Consider the following 20,295-nt stretch of genomic DNA (forward strand, 5'->3'; position numbering starts at 1 on the left):
AGAGTCGCAGGGCCATAGTCAGGAGGACTGCTGAGCCCCAATCCCCCACAAGAGACATTGGACAGGAGACAGTGGGTGTACTGTGCTCTGCACAGCCAGGAGGCTGTGGGACATTGGCTGGGAAAGCCGCATGAGTTCACGTGTGTGTGAACGGGAACTTAGGTGAGTCAGGAATACTGTGTTTAGTTAGAGCCTGGACAGGTGAGTGTTTATTGTTTTGTTTGTTTTGCTTTTGCTGGTGTTCCACAATAAATGCACTGTTTGGACCTTAAATTTGTGTCCTGAAGCTGTATCTGTGAGGATGGTCCCCTGGAAGTAAGCTACCCCTCACAATATATAATGTGAGAAATTCTATATGTATTATTATTTTTCTTATCTGTTTTATTTTTTGTACATTTTTAGAATTATACTCCAAAAAATAAATGGGCAAATAACAATACAACTTTGCCGAGCTAGACCCACAAGTAATAAACAGCATAAAGCAACAGGCGGAAATAGAGTAAAACAATGAATCTTTATTACAAGATTACAATAAAATAACATGATTAAAACATAGGATCTGTGGTGGTGCGAGAAATACAAACTACAAATTGGCGTGGTATTAAAAAGCAGGAAGTGCTCAACCCCATATGCAGTGGTGCATCTATACCGGGGGGCAGATCCTGCACTTGTGGTCCGTTGCTAATGGCAATCCCAAGCAAAAATGCATACAATGGAGGATGCCTGCAGTGGACCACAAGTACCACAATGGACATCCTACACAGGATAGCAAATGTGTGGATGTGATAAACAGTATATATAATATAACAAAAACAAAGACAGGTGCACTCTGCGGTCTTACTAAGCCCTCAAACTGGTGTTAAAATTGAGAGATTAGCCAACATGTCCTACATGAGGACATGTCTGATCCCGAGCACCACGCCAAGGTTTCTCAAGTAGCTCGGGACCTAACGCTAAACCTACCTGGGCCGTATGGGCAATACCAGGAGCCAGTGGGCGAATTACAGGAGCGCAAGGTCCGACTCAAAGCAATCTCCCAGTAACCTCCAGCATGTGACCATGCATACAATAGGAGGAGGCAGAGAGCTCTGAGCCCCACCCAAGACTGGCTGATATAGCCCGGGCCTCACATGTCCACCAGAATGCTGCCTGTAGATGGAAATAAAGGCACATTCAGACTAGGAGTTTCTACACCTCCAAAAAATTAAAAATACAAACTACAAATTGGCGTGGTATTAAAAAGCAGGAAGTGCTCAACCCCATATGCAGTGGTGCATCTATACCGGGGGGGGGGGGGGGGGGGGGGGGGAACAGATTCTGCACTTGTGGTCCGCTGCTATTGGCAATCCCCAGCAAAAATGCATACAATGGAGGATGCCTGGTGCGAGAAATACATAAGGCATATAGCCAAAGCAGGGAATCACTATGCATGGCACATGGTTACTACCATAAAGAGATATCACCCATCCTGGTCACACTTATATATAATGTAGAGAAATAAGTAATACTGTCCAAGTGCAATTCGGTGACTAAGAGCTAAGTACAAAACGCCCAGTAAGACCAGACAACAGTCTGAAAAGTAAATGATAAATGTACCATACCAACCAAAGGGACCCTGCTCCCAGTGGCGTACCTACCATATAGGCAGACCACGCAGCTGCTATGGGGCCCGTGAGGAAGAGGGGCCGCAGTGGAGGAGAGGCCCCGCCCCCTAATTGCTCACGTCTATCTTCCTAAAGCTAAAGGACCTTTGATGATGTCATCAGAGGTCCTGTAAGGGAACTGCACAGTGTAAAATGTCGTTCCCAGGTTAGAACAGTGCATCTGCCAGGGCCTGTGATGACATCATCTTCAGCATCACAGGTCCTGCAGGATCTAGCAAAGGAACTGCACCAAAAATGATGTAGTTCCTAGGTTTGAAAGGTACATCTACCAGGACCTGTGATGACATCATCACAGGTCCTTCAACCCCTAACAGTAAGTATTAGAAGTTCACAATCAGCTCTGCATTGTTTGTTTGTTTTAAAATTATTTTTATTGGTTTTACAACAGTTAGGACATACATTCTTTGTTAGCCCTACAAGGGCGCCAATAAAAGAATACATCTGATATAGTACAATCAAAAGGGAAAAAACAAATCACAGAATAACAAACAAAAAGAGGAAGGGATGTAGGAGGGTCAGAGGGAAGGAAAGGGGTGGGGGGGGGGGAAGCATCTATAATGTTGCGGAATGGTAGGACTTGTTCCAGAGAAATAATGCAATAATACTTTTGATGTTCACAAAACCATAATGTTATGTAATTCAGTTTGAGAAACCTCTAAAAGCCTTGGAAGAATTGTAGAGGTCTGTGTGAGGAATATGGATTAATATTTACTGTCAGCCATGTCCTCACACCCCCATGTGCTGACAGATAGCGGAGGTAGTGAACTCCACAGGAGGGCCCTGCTTCCCTGCTTCAAAGCCCCAGTCCTCTTGGCATACTCAGTGTACATACAAAATTAGTTTCCACCCTCCTCCCCCCAGGGGGTCCAGGCTTCAAGGAGAAGGTCACACCTCACCTCCACCAGTTTGGAGCCAACGGAATATTGCAGGAAAACCCCCAGCAGGGGGTATCTGCCTTTGCCCAGGATCAATGAGACCTCCCAGACATGTTGGCACCTACCTTTCATAAGGAATTATGAACCGCCTGGCCATCGCAGGCGCAAACCGGATACATATTTGTGTCCCGGTGGCCACGAGGTACGTTCCCATGGTCTTTGTTTAAAGGGGTTATCCCACTTTGCGTTTTTATACTTACCTGCTGCCACCGCGCGTTCACTTCCTGGATTCTGGCTGGGGGCGGGCTTCATCTTGATTGAAGTCTTCTCCCGGCCGGGCCGCGCACTGGACTGAAAGCGCACGCCGCTGCGCATGCGCCATTGTGACTTATTTCTGGCCAGTATAGTACAGAGCCGGCGTGCGCGTTCGCAGCTCTGTACTATTCTGGCCAGGAAGAAGTCACCGTCGCGCATGCGCGGCAGCGTGCGCGTTCAGGACAGCGAGTGGCCCGGCCGGGAGAAAAGAAGGAGTCTTCTGGGCAAGCACGACCATCAGGATTTTGCAGAAGAGCGGTGGTCGTAACCAGGGGAGACCGAATGACAACAATAAGGTAAGTGGGGATGAATTTTATCCTAATCGGTAGGAATTTGTTAATAAAGTATATTTACAAAAATGATCACTGTCAAATCATTAACAGATTTAACAGTGATCATTATGATGGGATAACCCCTTTAATGAGACGAGGTCAGGGTAGAGAGATATCCATATCTCCCCATAGAAACCACATAACGGTACCAGGTTTGGGCTCTACTTGTAGCCGGAACCCAGGCAGGTCCATTGGTCCCAGAACCATCTCCCTATGACCCTCTGGTCTGGAACTATGAACCCTAAAGGGTTTTGTGGGTCATTTGCTGCCAGCCCAGAAGAGGGGGAGTGGACCCCTCCCTGAGGCCGGGAGGGGAGGGGCCGGCTACAGGTTAAAAGTCTGGTGCCAGCAAGTAGGCGCGTCTTTCTCTGAAGAGGGGTCACATCCTACACATGTGTTTAGAGGGACCCAGGGAATAGCTGAGACTACGGCCCTTCATGTGGAGTCCAGCAAAGAACATCTCAAGGGAACTTTCATCATACTCGGTAACTGACTTTTCCACTGCTTAACCCTGTTGTAACCATATGACCTGTAATCTGTAACCTCAGACCACTGTATATATTGTCTGTGTATATTGTGTATTATCTAGTGTGCCCATACGGCGATTAAATCTATAATTTAATCTTGTGCTATCTTGTATCTCGATCACGAATCCCCACGTCCGTGTTTTGGCCTAGTTATAAGCTACCGCGGGTTGGTTCCTGACCCTATATAATCCCGTTAGCGGACCGGGCTTATATCAAACCAGAACTGGTGGCAGATACCCAGGCTGAGGAGTCGCTGTTTCACTGCGGCAGTGAAAAGGCTCTGTCAGCTTGTTGCCTCTCTGTGCCCGCGTGGACAGGAGGTGGGTGTAAGCTATACCAACCTGACCTTACGTGCTCCACGGGAGGGCGTAACTTCACGTTTTTGGTAGACCCCGTGACCATACCACGTCTCGTGAGCTCGACGTAGTTGACGTCAAGTGGGCACGAGTTGTGGTAATCATCACAGTCTGCATTGATCCATACAGACTGGAATGGAGTGGTAAGAGGAGGTCCTCCACTTCTTGTCATTTATTCCCCCCCCCCCCCCCCCCCCCCATGCCCTGTTTTTACTGATTGCACACTCATGTATAATACTTCAGACAGGTACAGTGACCACTACCTCATGTACCTCCCACACAGTGACCATAATGCATAACTGACCACATATTTCTATAAACAATGCATCTACAGTATTATACCTTGTATGCCTCACATCTATATATATATACACACACTGCATATATTAAACAGTATTATAGATGCAATATATACAGATATCTAATATATATTGCAGTGTACTGATATGTGAGGTACGAGGTATAATATATGCAGTGTGTATTGATATATTGTATATACAGCAGTGTACTGATATGTTAGGTACGAGGTATAATGGATGAAGTGTGTACAGGTATATTGTATATACAGTATTGGATTGATATGTGAGGTACGAGCTGTAATTTATACCTCACATATCAGTACACTGCTATATTTACTATATACCTGTATACACTGCATCTATTATAGCTAGTACCTCACATATTAGTACACTGCTATATACAATATATCTGTACACACTGCATCTATTATACCTCGTACCTCACATTACACTACTGTATATACTATATATCTGTACAGACTGCATATAATATACCCTGTACTGCACATATCAATACACTGCTGTATATACTATATACCTGTACACACTGCATATATTATACCATGTTCCTCACATATCAGTACACTGCTGTATATACTATATACCTGTACACACTGCATCTATTATACCTCTTTTGTCTGCCAGGCCTGTTTTGTAATCCCAATCCGGCCCTGATGCATAAATTATAAAACGCAGCAGCAAACATAGTTCATGGAACAAAGAGAGAGGCCTGGAATGGGTAGTGGGAGGGGCTATAAAAGGGGAATGGGGGCCCAATTTAGATTCTTGCTGTGGGGCCCAGTGGTTTCTATGTACGCCCCTGCCTGCACCCCGACGAGTGTTTCGCTCAAAGCTTCATCAGGGGGTAAGGAATGATACTACCGAAGTCCTTCTACATCAATCTATTCCTAAATCCCATCATATCATATCATCTCGTGTTCCCCGCCACTCAACCGGATGTGACATACCGGAAGTGACGTCGTTTATGCGTTCTGCCCTGGAACGCACACAATACCATACTGCATTCTTCAAACACCGCTAAAGGCTTGTTGCGTCTTGTGTGCCCTCATATGGTAATTTGTTCCTACATACTACAACAGCATTCGTTATCAAGGAGATTTCCTCCTCACTCCATCAAAACCATTATCAGAGAGATGCCTAGCAAGTAAAGACGCAGCTCATCACAACCTGCTGCATGTTCATTTATTTTCCTTTAATGGTAGTGGTGATTGTGGAGGCAATCTCCAGGATACTGGATTCTGCTGTAATATAGAAGACTTAGGCTACTTTCACACTTGCGTTTGGAGCGGATCCGTCTGGTGTCTGCACAGACGTATCCGCTCCTATAATGCAAACGCTTGCATCCGTTCAGAACGGATCCGTCTGCATAACTGGTTTTTACAAATCTGATTTTTCACTTCGTGAAAACTCAGATCCGACAGTATATTCTAACACAGAGGCGTTCCCATGGTGATGGGGACGCTTTAAGTTAGAATATACTAAAAGTACTGTGTACATGACTGCCCCCTGCTGCCTGGCAGCACCCGATCTCTTACAGGGGGCTGTGATCCGCAAAATTATTGTGTGAATCATAGCCCCCTGTAAGAGATCAGGTGCTGCCAGGCAGGAGGGGGCAGACCCCCTCCCTCCCCTGTATTAAATGTGACCAGTGCGGCCCCCCTCCCTCTATATTCATTGGTGGCCAGTGCGGCCCCCCCCTCCCTTCCTCCCCAGTCTTAAATGTGACCAGTGCGGCCCCCCTCCCTCTATATTCATTGGTGGCCAGTGCGGATTCCCAGTATTAAATGTGACCAGTGCGGCCTCCCCTCTCCCCCCCCCCCTATTTAAAAATCCCCCCCCATCATTGGTGGCAGCGGAGAGTACCGATCGGAGTACCAGTTTAATCGCTGGGGCTCCGATCGGTAACCATGGCAACCAGGACGCTACTGCAGTCCTGGTTGCCATGGTTACTTAGCAATTTTTAGAAGCATTATACTTACCTGCGAGCTGCGATGTCTGTGACCGGCCAGGCGCTCCTCCTACTGGTAAGTGACAGGTTTGTGCTATAAGCAATGCGCTGCACAGACCTTTCACTTACCAGTAGGAGGAGCTCCCGGCCGGTCACAAACATCGCAGGTAAGTATAATGCTTCTATTTATTGCTAAGTAACCATGGCAGCCAAGACTGCAATAGCGTCTTGGCTGCCATGGTAACCGATCGGAGCCCCAGCGATTAAACTGGGACTCCGATCGTAACTCTCCGCTGCCACCAATGATGGGGGGGGGATTTTAATTAGGGGGGGGGAAGAGGGGAGGCCGCACTGGTCACATTTAATACTGGGAACCATGGGTGATATAGTCTGATGCATCAGGCATTGGTGGGTGGAAATCCTGGCTGATCCACGTCTGATTCATCTTGACAAAGGTCAGTCTCTCCACATTTTGGGTGGACAGGCGAGTCCTTGGGGTAACTTTAGCCCCCGCCGCACTAAACACCTGCTCTGATGCCACACTACTGGGCGGGAAGGACAGATTTTCCAGGGCAAACTCTGCCAGTTGCGGCCATAAATCCAGTTTGGCTGCCCAGTAGTCCAGCAGATCTTCAATGTGGGGTGGCAGGGTGCTGTCCAAGTATGCCACCACCTGCTGGTTCAGGTCCGGTCCCAGGTCTATCTGCTACTGCTGCTGGTGAGTAGTTTCTTCACTAGGCGGGTGAAGAAAGCTGCTCATCAGCGACTCTAGACTCAAGTTGATGCTGATGGAGCTGGAACTGCTCCTAATCCCCCACCCTGCCACAGCAGCCATGGCAGAGGAACGTGAGCGCAGAGGGCCCCATCCCGGTCAGACCTGCGAGAGGATGGACGATGGCGCAGGTAGGCAGCGGCCAACTGACTACATAGGATGTCTCTCTCTAGTAGTTCAGTTTGTCCTCCCTCTCAGCGAGTGTAAAAAAGGCCCCCATTTTCAACCGGTAGCGAGGGTCCAACAAGGTGGAGAGCCAGAAATATGGTGATAATTCTGCTGTCACTACGCAAGCAAGTGAGCATGCATCGGGCCATTTGTGCAAGTGACTCGGAGGGACTCCATGCCTCCTTCTCCACTGCATACTGCCACGGGGTGTCTGGGTCCTCTGCCTCATCTTCTTAATCGCCCTATAGCTCCTCTGGCTGCTCCAGCTCCTCCTCTCCTGTCACCTGTGTAGAAAAACCACTAATTTCGCTACACATTGCTTGTGCTCCAATGTCCTCCTCCAGTTCAGCTCCAGTTCAGCCTCATGTGGCTGTGAGATCTAGACGCCACGTCTCCAGTCCCCTGACCAGCCAGATTTACCAGCATCTGTTCCAGGACATGAAGCAACGGAATGAAATTGTTCACCCCGTAGTCCTGGTGACTGACGAATAACGTGGCCTCCTCAAAGGGCCTGATCAAACGGCAGGTGTCACGCGAGAGCTGCCACTGGCTGACATCGAAGTTACACTGGGAAGTACTCCTGTCCACTTGGTCCAACATATGGAGGGTGGAATTCCAGCGTGTGGAAACGTCGCATATCAGCCTATATTGGGGGATGCCGTTCTTCCGCTGCAGCTCAAGGAGGCTGTGCTTTGCGGTGTACGAGTGGCTGTAGTGCATGCAAACTTTCCTGGCCATTTTTAGGATGTCTTGCAGATGGTTGGAAGACTTCAGGAACCGCTTGACAACTAGATTGAACACGTGTGCCATGCAGGGAGCATGGCTCAGCCCTCCTTGATGCAGCTCCAACAACATGTTCTTCCCATTGTCGGTCACCATGGTTTCGATTTTGAGTTGTTGCGGAGAAAGCCAGGATTCAATTTATTGATGAAGGACACAGAGCAGTTCCTCCCCTATGAGACGTAGAAATATTTCCTTGTAATAAACCCTGTTAATGGCTGTATCAAACAGCACTTGCACCCCAATAACAAGAACGGTTTGCTGGAATTACAGAGCTGTATAATGGCAATTGGGATCCGCAGTCAGTGCAGCAAGGTGTAATAGGATTGTTCCTATTATGTAGGCTTTAAACTCCCCTACTGAACCCTGTATTGCTTCAATACTGTGGAATGATTCCCCCTTATCCTTTCCCTGAACTTCTATAAAGCAAAGTAGAAGTTTTAAAGTCTTTTCTACCACTGTCCTTAGTGCCTCTGACGTCTCTACCTGCACTAAGTGCGCTGGAAAATGGCTGATTACAAGATGGCTGAGGCTATTTGTAGGGCTATGACATCACAGAGCTGGCTCGCTGCTGATTTCCTGCATGCTTGGCATTGTGGGTGATCCCCTGTTCCCAGATTTCCTTGCTTCATGTCCTAACACGTGCAGTAGCCATTTTAGGAAAAAATGCGATTCGTTGCCATGATGCGTGAGGAAATTCGGATTCGATGCAAATCGTCAACTTCGATTCGCTCATCTCTAATGACAACATTTGGAGTTGTCCCTTAGAGCCCATTTACATAGGCAGATTACTGGACAATTGTAAGAAATGAATGCTCATTCCCAATAATTTCCCCATGTCAATGTGCTGCCAGTCGGCTGAAAAATGAGTAAACACTTATTTGTTTGGTAATTTGATCATAAGTGGCCCAAAAAAATCATTGTTTGTTGGTGGCACATTGCCCTGTGTACAGAAATGTACTGCTGTGAACGATAAACGAAGTGGATGATTGCTATATGTTAACCACTTAAGGACCACAGGTTTATACCCCCCTAGTGACCAGGCCCTTTTTTACAAATCGGCACTTCACAACTTTAACGGTTTATTGCTCGGTCATGCAACTTGGCACCCAAATGAATTTTACCTCCTTTTCTTCTCACAAATACAGCTTTCTTTTGGTGGTATTTGATTGCTGCTGAGATTTTTTATTTTTCTGATATTAATCAAAAAAGACTGCAATTTTCAAAAAAAAGTGTATTTTTAACTTTTTCTGGTAAAATTGTTCAAATATAATTACATTTCTATACAAGTTTGTGTCAGAATTTATTGTGCTACATGTCTTTGATAAAAAAAAAATCCAATAAGTGTAGATTTGCGCAAAAGTTATAGCGTTTACAAACTAAGGTACAAAAATGTGAATTTCCGCATTTTGAAGCAGCTCTGACTTTCTGAGCACCTGTCATGTTTCTTGAGGCGCTAGAATGCCAGCATAGTATAAATACCCCCCAAATGAGCCCATTTTAGTAAGAAGACACCCCAAAGTATTCGCGGAGGGGCATGGTGAGTTCATGTATGATTTAATTTTTTTTCACAAGTTAGCGGAAAATGACACTTTCTGAGAAAAAAAAATAATAAAGTTTCCATTTCTGTTAACTTCTGGCAAAAAAAAAAAATTATCTCCCACGGACTCACTATGCCCCTCAGTGAATACCTTGGGGTGTCTACTTTCCAAAATGGGGTCATTTGTGGGGTTTGTTTACTGTTCTGGCATTTTGGGCGGGGCTAAATTGTGAGCAACCCTGTAAAGCCTAAAGGTACTCGTTTGACTTTCGGCCCCTTTACGCACCTGGGCTGCAAAAAAGTGTCACACATGTGGTATCGCCGTACTCAGAAGAAGTAGGGCAATGTGTTTTGGGGTCTATTTTTACATATACCAATGCTGGGTGAGAGAAATATCTCTGCAAATTGACAACTTTGTATAAAAAAAATTAAAAAGTTGTAATTTACAGAGATATTTCTCACACACAAGGGGCATGGCGAGTTCATAGAAGATTTATTTTTTGGCACAAGTTAGCGGAATTTTTTTTTTACTACATTTTTTTTTTATTACAAAGTCTCGTATTCCACTAACTTGTGTCAAAAAAATTTAATTTTACATGAACTCACCATACCCCTCACGGAATACCTTGGGGTGTCTTCTTTCTAAAATGGGGTCACTTGTGGGGTATTTATACTGCCCTGGCATTTTAGGGGCCCTAAAGCATGAGAAGTAGTTTGGAATCCAAATGCGTAAAAATGCCCTGTGAAATCCTAAAAGTACTCATTGGAAATTGGGCCCCTTTGCGCATCTTGGCTGCAAAAAAGTGTCACTCATGTGGTATCGCTGTACTCAGGATAAGTAGGGCAATGTGTTTTGGGGTGTATTTTTACATATACCCATGCTGGGTGAGAGAAATATCTCTGTAAATTGACAACTTTGTATAAAGAAATGGAAAAAGTTGTCATTTACAGAGATATTTCTCACACACAGGATGGGTATGTGTGAAAAGACACCCCAAAACATATTGCCCTACTTCTCCTGAGTACGGCGATACCACATGTGTGACACTTTTTGCAGCCTAGGTGCGCAAAGGGGCCCAAATTCCAATAAGTACCTTTTAGGAGGGCATTTTTAGACATTTGGATTCCAGACTTCTTCTCACGCTTTAGGGCCCCTGAAATGCCAGGGCAGTATAAATACCCCACATGTGACCCCATTTTGGAAAGAAGACACCCCAAGGTATTCCGTAAGGGGCATGGCGAGTTCATAAAAGATTTTTTTTTTTGGCACAAGTTAGCGGAAATTGATTTATTTATTTTTTCTCACAAAGTCTCCCTTTCCGCTAACTTGTGACAAAAAGTTCAATCTTTCATGGACTCAATATGTCCCTCAGCGAATACCTTGGGGTGTCTTCTTTCCAAAATGGGGTCATTTGTGGGGTGTTTGTACTGCCCTGGCATTTGAGGGTCTCCACAATCATTACATGTATGGCCAGCATTAGGAGTTTCTGCTATTCTCCTTATATTGAGCATACGGGCCCTAAGACCCCTGTGTGCCTGTCCTGTGTCACGCGATCCCTACACTAATAGTGTACCTGTGTGTGGTACTTGCGGAAGCACTCCCAGGCTGGTCAGGACAGTCAGGACAAAAAACTGTGGTGTCACGCCTTATTCCAGCTCTGCTACAGACACAACATCTTTTTCTTGGGGAACGGTGAGTTGGGGTACCAGGATAGACACTCGGGAAGTGTCTGTCATGTAGCCGGCTAACTACATCAGGGACTTGGGGCACGGACCCTCCTGGATACAGGAGTTCCGAAATGATCTCTTCCTGGAATTTTAGGAAGGATCCCGTTCTCTCAGCCTTACTGTAGAGAACAAAACTATTATACACAGCCAATTGAATTAAATAAACTGACACCTTCTTATACCAGCGTCTGGTGCGGCAGGACACTAAATAGGGAGCCAACATCTGGTCATTAAAGTCCACCCCTCCCATGTGAAGGTTATAGTCGTGGACAGAGAGGGGTTTCTCAATGACTCCAGTTGCCCTTTCAATTTGTACAGTCGTGTCTGCGTGAATGGTGGACAGAAGGTAAACGTCCCTCTTGTCCCTCCACTTCACCTCAAGCAGTTCTTGGTCACACAAGGCAGCCCTCTCCCCCCGTGCAAGTCGGGTATTAACGAGCCGTTGGGGGAAGTCCCGGCGACTAGGTCGCGCGGTGCCACAGCATTGAATTCCGTCTATATGTAAGTGCCGAAAGAGGGCCACGCTTGTGTAAAAATTGTCCACGTATAAGTGGTACCCCTTGTGAAGTAAGGGTGACACCAAGTCCCAGACAATCTTGCCACTGCTCCCCAGGTAGTCAGGGCATCCGACCGGCTCCAGTTTTGAGTCTTTTCCCTCATAGACCCTAAAACGATATGTATAGCCTGTGGCCCTTTCACAGAGCTTATACAGTTTGACCCCATACCGGGCGCGCTTGCTGGGGATGTACTGTTTGATGCCAAGGCGCCCGGTAAAATGTACAAGGGACTCGTCTATGCAGATGTTCTGATTGGGGGTATACACATCTGCAAACCTGGATGACAAATTGTCTATGAGGGGCCGAATTTTGTGGAGCCAGTCATAAGCAGGGTGGCCTCTTGGATGACAGGTTTTATTGTCAGTGAAATGCATAAAGCGCATGATGACCTCAAAACGTGCCCTGGACATAGCAGCAGAGAACATGGGTATGTATTGTATTGGGTCTTTAGACCAATAGGACCACAATACATTTTTTTTAGTTAGACCCATGCTGAGGATGAGGCCCAAAAATATTTTAAATTCGGAAACTGTGACTGGTTTCCACCGGATTGGCGGTTATATACTGTGTGGCGTAGCGGTTGGTTTCTGCCACAACTAAGTCATAGAGATCCGCGGTGAAGAACAGCTCAAAAAACTCAAGGGCTGAACCTAAATGAGCTGTCTCCACGCGAACTCCAGACTGGGCGGTGAAAGGGGGCAATACGGGTGCGGCGGAAGCAGGGGATTGACAATTTGGGTTTGCCAGCACCTCTGGGAGACTAAGGGCTCTACGGGCCTGTGAACGTGGTGGCTGCGACGGGGGAGTTAATGCACGTGCCACCGTACCAGCTTGAACTGCCCTTCTGGTGCTCGCCACTTCACCAGGGAATACGGCAGTGCTGGTAGAAGGTCCAGGATGTGCTGCGCTGCTGGTGTATGCCGCACCATAAAAAAGATCAGTGCTAGCACCACTCTACTGCAAATGAGGCTCATCACGCAGGGTATGCAGAACACTGACATGGGGCCGGGTATGCCTGACCATAGCAGGGACCTTAACCTCGTCATCTTCACTAGCGGTTAGAGTGCCACTGCTGTCTACAGGTTCATATTCTGAACCACTGGATTCAGCGGGTGAGGCGTGCCCATCGCGTTCATCCATCAGGGCCAGAATCCTGTAGGCCTCTTCAGCGGAATACCCCTTTTTTGACATTTTGGGCTAAAAGAGCAGGAAAAAGAGCACACCTGCCTAGTAAAAAGGAGTGCTTGCGAAGTAAAGCTGCAATCGCTAATAAAGATCCAAAAAGCTCAAAAGTGATCTTTATAGCGCCGCAGCGATTTTACAGTATTTTTGCAGTGATCAGAGAAAAAAATATTCTGTCACTGCGTTGGGGCGGACTGAACGCAAGTGTGGGCACAAGATCAGGCCTGATCAGGCAAACACTGCGTTTTTTGTAGAGCCTAAGGTGACCCTAATGTACTGATATAGATCTGATTGCGATCAGTCTTGATCACTTACAGATACTATATAGTACTAGTGCTGATTAGCGACAGCGATGACGCTAATCAGCGACTAATTAGTGACTGCGGTGCGGTGGGCTGGGCGCTAACTACCTAACAAGTAGCTAACTAACTGGCGGTGATAAGGGACCCTTACAGGGGGGTGATCCATGACAGGGGGGTGATAAGGGAGTCTATATGGGGTGTTCAGGGGTTAATAAGGGGTTAATAAGTGACAGAGGGGGTGTGTGTAATGTGTGTGTGGTGCTTGGTGCTACTTACAGAGCTGCCTGTGTCCTCTGGTGGTCGTTCCAAGCAAAAGGGAGCAGGTAGCAGGTATATCAGACGCTATTTACAAAATAGCGTCTGATATACCTATTTGATTGGTTCTTTTAAATATCTACAGCCTGCCAGCCAATGATCAGCGCTGGCAGGCTGTAGTTAAACTTGAATACTGCGCAATCCTGTAAATGCGCGCTCCTGTGAGCGCGCGTTCACAGGAAATCTCAGGTCTCACGAGATGACGCCAATAGGCGTCACTGAGACCTGAGAGCGCTGCCGTCCGGACGCCTATCGGCATTACTGTGACGGCAAGTGGTTAATGCATTGAAACAGGCCAGCAATGATCAGCAATGAACATAATTTTCCTAGTCACTGCCCTGTTTTTTCAGCCCATGTAAATGGTCCCTGATCCATTTTATGTAATAAATCTGAGTGATAGTGTAGTCTATTCACAAAGAACTATTGGAACCACTGTAGAAGCACTACAAGATTGATCTTCTATGATTGAGTAAATTAAAGAGGACCTTTCACCACGCCTGACATGCCTGTTTTAATAGCTTCATGCATTCCCCATGTGATAACAATTCTGGAGCATGTATTCTTATGGCTCTATGCTGTGCCATTCCTTTATTATTTCTACTAGAAGTTATTAATGAATTGCTAGCAGTAACTGGTAACCTCCCCTCTGTACCCTTACTGCAGACTGCTAGCAATTCATTAATAACTTCTAGTTGAAATAATAAAGGAATGGCATACACACAGACTCCATAAAAGTGGAGTGTAATTAAAGCAAAAAGTTATATGGATCATACATGTTTAAAAATAAACATTCAACATGTGAAGCGTTCACACATACTATTTAGGCCTAAAGTTCCAAGCACATGTTTTCATACATCAAGAGGTATAGCCTATAGAAATCAGGAAGTGTGAGCTGGAGGAAAATGTAGCTCTCACTGGGAACCAATTCTAAGGGCTGCAACTTGCAATGTATTGATCTTGGTCTTGTTTTAAAGCTTAGATTGCCATTTTATGCAAAATTGCATGATGGAGTCTGTGTGTATAAAGTGCTAGTGACATTTTGACAATATGCTGCTTGTCTACTTTTAGAAAATATATGAGTATGGGGGTTAGTATGATTTTTTTTATTTTGTAATTTAATTGTTATTTGTACATGTCAAAACTGTGAAAATTGTCCTGGCTACTAGAGGTGCAAGATGTCCAAACACCCCTGGCAGCAAAAGGGCTAAATGCAAAACTGATCATCTGTTTGTCTCAGACTAAAAAGCACTTATTAGGCTACACGATAACCAAGCCAATTATCAGGACACATTTTCATAGGAACACTTGTTCCCGATAATTGACTTCCATAATCGAGCAGTCAATCAGGCGATGAATCAGAATGAAAGATGTTCAATTATTGGCAGCCCATCTCCCTGTGTAATCAGTGATGCGCTGCTGAAAAGGAATAGAACAGAATGAGGGACAAATGAATCGTTCCAACCGCATTCTGTTGGCATCGGCCTGTGTAATCAGGCTGGTGAAAACGAGCACCAATGGATGTGTTCTTATCTATTGGCGGTTGCACTGCCTGTACATCAGGTAGTTTAATAGCACCCTAAGAATCCTTGATCTACATAAATACAGTTCACTGGTTACAAAGTAGGCAGATGCCTAAATGATATTCTGACTCAGTTTGGGCCTTAAAAGGTGGAAAGGTGGATTTTTTCCCGACCTTTGTAGCTAAGTATATTCTATAATAGATTAAAAGTAAGTAATCTAATGGGATAAATAAGATAAAAATATTGAAATTTCCATTCACAGTGTGTGACCAATCGGCTTGTCCAGCAGTAACACGCCCAGAATGCAGACCAGACCAGATTTCTGTTCAGATTAGACAAGAGGACACTTGCTGTTTCTTCTACATCTGTGGTGAGTTGATTCTCTGATAGATATGCATATAATTATCATTTACATTTGAGGGTATGTCCACATGATTTGCAGTGGAAAAGTCTGGGAATTTTCCATGGATTTCACCCTGTGCATTGCAAAAGGTAATGTCCATAGTGGAAATCTGCAACATAAATTGACATGCTGTGGACTTACAATCCACACCACAATTCCCAACCAATGGGAGGTAGAATACACTTGGTTCTTCCATGAATTTTGTCACTTTGCCTGTATTGTCAAACATGGTTGCTTATAATTTCTCAGATGCTGCTATTCTGTTTTACAGAGAATAGTGCCTTGAATAATCTCAAATACTGCTGTACCATGAAAATTGTAAAGGCAAATTGCTTTCAATGACATGATTCCATGGATGACTTCTGTTGTATGTGCCAACAGCTGTTGACAGTGTATGGCCACCTTAAAGGGGTTGTCCAACCTTCTACAAGTGATGGCCTATCCTCAGGATTACTGCAGCTCTGCTCCCATTGAAGTGATTGAAAGCAGCACTGCAGTAACCAGCTCCATCCACTACAGAGTGGACAGAGCTGTGTAGTTCCAGTGCTGACTTCTGGCACCAGAGCTTCTGCAGAACAGCTGATTGTCAGAATCCTGCCGATCAGATAGTGATGACCCATCTTGAGGATAGGTCATTATTTAGAAATGGTTGGACAACCCTTTTAAATCCCATTAAAATACAAAATGAGACCCAACAGTCACAGCTTTTTCACATAGTACAAAAAGCAAGGCATTAATGGAAAAAATGGATTTGCACCCATGGATTTATAACTTTACAAATGTATAAAATTTACTTTATGGTCTAGGATTTTGGTGTGGTGCTCATAGGGAATATATACTGTGCTGCAAAAGTATCTAATGTTTTTATTAGCTGTAATGTGTCGGCAAATCCAGAGTATAACTGATGGGCTTCTATAAGCATTAGTATTAAAATATCTGAGATGCAGTTTTGAAAGACATAAATCAGGAGTGGATCATAAAAGTAGAGAAAGTATAAAGGACCGATATAACTTCTCTTTTTTTGAATTCACTCCTGGTTTTGGCTTCCAAAACTGCATCAAGAAACCTGGTCGTGGCTGTACCTTAATAACCTTAAAGATGTAATACGCTGTGCTTATTAGTGTTTGATGAGTGCAAATGTACAAAAATATAATAATAATTTATTTTACACATGTAGTTTGTGAATCCTGTACAGAGCCTGTTCCCGTCTGCAGAGATGGAGAAATCCTTACTGTAGATTTGAACACTACTAACCAGTGCTGTCCGCGTTATATTTGTGGTAAGATTTTTGTGTTACTATTTTCTTGAACTCATACATAAATATACATTTTTCACCGTTAACATTTTTCTTTTATTTAGTGTGTGATGAGAAACGTTGCACTGCACCCCAGCTGACCTGTTCTCCTGAGACCCAGTTGATTCAAAAGACATCAAATGGAAATTGCTGTCCAGACTGGTACTGTGGTTAGTATGAATATCTGTACTTTGTCATTTATGATGACTAATATGTTGACTAATTAGATAAATAGCAGACCAAAAGGAGTAACCGAAAATGCCTATAATGGTAAAATATATTTCCAACAATAACCCTACAGGCAGGCATAGCGATAACCTACTGCATACAAATCACCTACTGTATATGAAAAACGTGTACATCATGGAGCCAAATAAACAGAAATCTAAAAACACAATCTTTGTTGAATTATTCATAAGACAATAAACAGATATTAAATAGCTATGTTAAGTAATAAATCACAGACAACAAAGAGATCCTGGAACCCCCCTCCCCCCCCCCCCCCCCCCATCATACAAGTAACATATCACAGGATATGACCCAAAGGTACATGCAAAATAATTGTCAAATTATTATATATAGAAAGTCTCTACTGGAAGCAATTACTATGCCTAATAGGCATAAAAGGAATGTACATCAATAAACTGCAACAAGCATAAAGTTGTAAGTCCACCCTGGTGCACGTTTCAGCTACTAAGCCTTTGATTTTCCATGCACATCGGAGTGGACTCTGGACCCCACTAACTCATAGGTATAAATATATCTTTATATATGTTGCAGTTTATTGATGTACAATGAATGTGGAAAGTCTGGAAAGTCTTCAGAACCTTTCACTTTTTTCACATTTTGTGGGCTTGTACTAAAAAAAAAAAAAAAAATCAAGTTTCCCTTCTTCATTCTGTACTTAATACCCCATAATGAGAAATTGAAAACCGAATTTTAGAAATGTTTGCTAATTTATTAAAAAGTAAAAACTGAAATTTTACATGGGTATTTAGACCCTTTGCAATGACACTTGAAACTTAGCTCTGGGGACCTCCCATTTCTCTTGATCGTCTTTGAGATGTTTCTACACCTTGATTGGAGTCCACCTGCAGTTAATTCAGTTGATTAGACATGATTTGGAAAGACCAAACTATATAATGTCTCACAGCTGACAATGCATATGAAGCAAAAACCTAGCCATGAGGATGAAAGAACTACCTGGAGAGCTCAGAGACATGATTGTGTGGAGGCACAAACCTAAAAAGGGTACAAAAAATGTTCTGCTGCATTGAAAGTTCTTCCTAGAACTGCCTGTCTTACCAAACTAAGTAATTGGGGCAGAAAGGCCTTGGTAAGAGAGGTGACCGAGAACCCAATGGTCATTTTGGCTAAGCTCCAAATATTCTGTGTGCAGATGGGAGAAACTTTCAGAAGGTCAACCATCACTGCAGCATTCCACCAATCTGGGATTTATGGCAGAGTGGCCAGAAAGAAGCCTCTCCTCAGTAAAAGACACATGAAAACCACATGGAGTTTGCAAAATAGCACCTAAAGGACTCTCAGACTGTGAGAAACAAGATTCTCTGGTCTAATGAAAACAAGGTTTAACTTTTTCACCTCAGTTCTATGAGTCATGTCTGGAGGAAACCAGACATTGCTCCTCACCTGCCAAATACCATCCCTACAGTGAAGTTTGGTGGTGGCAGCATCATGCTCTTGCGGTCATTTTCAGTTGCTGGGACAGAGAGACTGGTCAAAGTTGAGGGAAAGCTTAATGGAGCAATGTACAGAGATATTCTTAATGAAAACCTCATCCAGAGTGCTTTGGACCTCAGACTGGATAGAAGTTTCATCTTTCAACAAGACAATGACCCTAAGCACACAGCAAATATGACACAGGAGTAGCTTAGAGATATCTCTGTGAATATCATTGAGTGGCCCAGTCAGAGCCCTGGCTGGAATCCAATCAAACATCTCTGGAGAGACCCGAAAATGGCTGTTCACCGACAGTCCTCATCCAACCTGGCAGAGCATGACAGGATCTGCAAAGAGGAATGGCAAAAATTCCCAAATTCAGGTGTGCAACCCTTGGGGCATCATACTCAAGAAGACTGGAGGCTGTAATCACTGCCAAAGGTGCCTCAATTAAGTATTGAGTAAAGGGCCTGAATACTTATGTCAATGCAATATTTAAGTTTTTCCTTTTCAATAAATTCACAAACATTTTGATTTTGTTTTTACTTTGTCATTACGGGGTATGGAATGTAGAACAATGGGGGAAATTTTGAATTTTTATTTTTAGCACAAAAACATAACAAAATGTAAAAAAAAAAGTGAAAGGGTCTGAAGACTTTCCAAATGCACTGTACAGTCGTGGCCAAAAGTTTTGAGAATGACACAAATATTAGTTTTCACAAAGTTTGCTGCTAAACTGCTTTAAGATCTTTGTTTCAGTTGTTTCTGTGATGTAGCAAAATATAATTACACGCACTTCATATGTTTCAAAGGCTTTTATCGACAATTACATTACATTTATGCAAAGAGTCAGTATTTGCAGTGTTGGCCCTTCTTTTTCAGGACCTCTGCAATTCGACTGGGCATGCTCTCAATGAACTTTTGGGCAAATTCCTGACTGATAGCAACCCAATCTTTCATAATCACTTCTTGGAGTTTGTCAGAATTAGTGGATTTTTGTTTGTCCACCCGCCTCTTGAGGATTGACCACAAGTTCTCAATGGGATTAAGATCTGCAGAGTTTCCAGGTCATGGACCCAAAATGTCAACGTTTTGGTCCCCGAGCCACTTAGTTATCACTTTTGCCTTATGGCACGGTGCTCCATCGTGCTAGAAAATGCATTGTTCTTCACCAAACTGTTGTTGGATTGTTGGAACAAGTTGCTGTTGGAGGGTGTTTTGGTACCATTCTTTATTCATGGCTGTGTTTTTGGGCAAAATTGTGAGTGAGCCCACTCCCTTGGATGAGAAGCATCCCCACACATGAATGGTCTCAGGATGCTTTACTGTTGGCATGACACAGGACTGATGGTAGCGCTCACCTTTTCTTCTCCGGACAAGCCTTTTTTCCAGATGCGCCAAACAATCGGAAAGAGGCTTCATCTGAGAAAATGACTTTGCCCCAGTCCTCAGCAGTCCATTCACCAAACTTTCTGCAGAAGATCAATCTGTCCCTGATGTTTTTTTTGGAGAGAAGTGGCTTCTTTGCTGCCCTTCTTGACACCAAGCCATCTTCCAAAAGTCTTTGCCTCACTGTGCGTGCAGATGCGCTCACACCTGCCTGCTGCCATTCCTGAGCAAGCTCTGCACTGGTGGCACTCCGATCCCGCAGCTGAATCCTCTTTAGGAGACGATCCTGGCGCTTGCTGGACTTTCTTGGACGCCCTGAAGCCTTCTT

At 44.4% G+C, this 20,295-nt stretch overlaps 1 protein-coding gene across 1 annotated transcript in view; it reads left to right on the forward strand.

Annotated features, from left to right (window-relative positions):
• OTOGL (otogelin like) overlaps window positions 1-20,295 on the forward strand; it is a 307,829-nt gene that overhangs the window by 241,453 nt on the left and 46,081 nt on the right. Inside the window, exons 46-48 of the mRNA XM_040412979.1 lie at window positions 15,464-15,571; window positions 16,782-16,883; window positions 16,964-17,068. Coding sequence (XP_040268913.1) covers window positions 15,464-15,571; window positions 16,782-16,883; window positions 16,964-17,068 — 315 coding nt within the window. The remainder of the gene's footprint in view (window positions 1-15,463; window positions 15,572-16,781; window positions 16,884-16,963; window positions 17,069-20,295) is intronic.

The sequence above is a fragment of the Bufo bufo genome, chromosome 1 (genome assembly GCF_905171765.1).
Source record: "Bufo bufo chromosome 1, aBufBuf1.1, whole genome shotgun sequence".
NCBI classification, from domain to species: domain Eukaryota; kingdom Metazoa; phylum Chordata; class Amphibia; order Anura; family Bufonidae; genus Bufo; species Bufo bufo.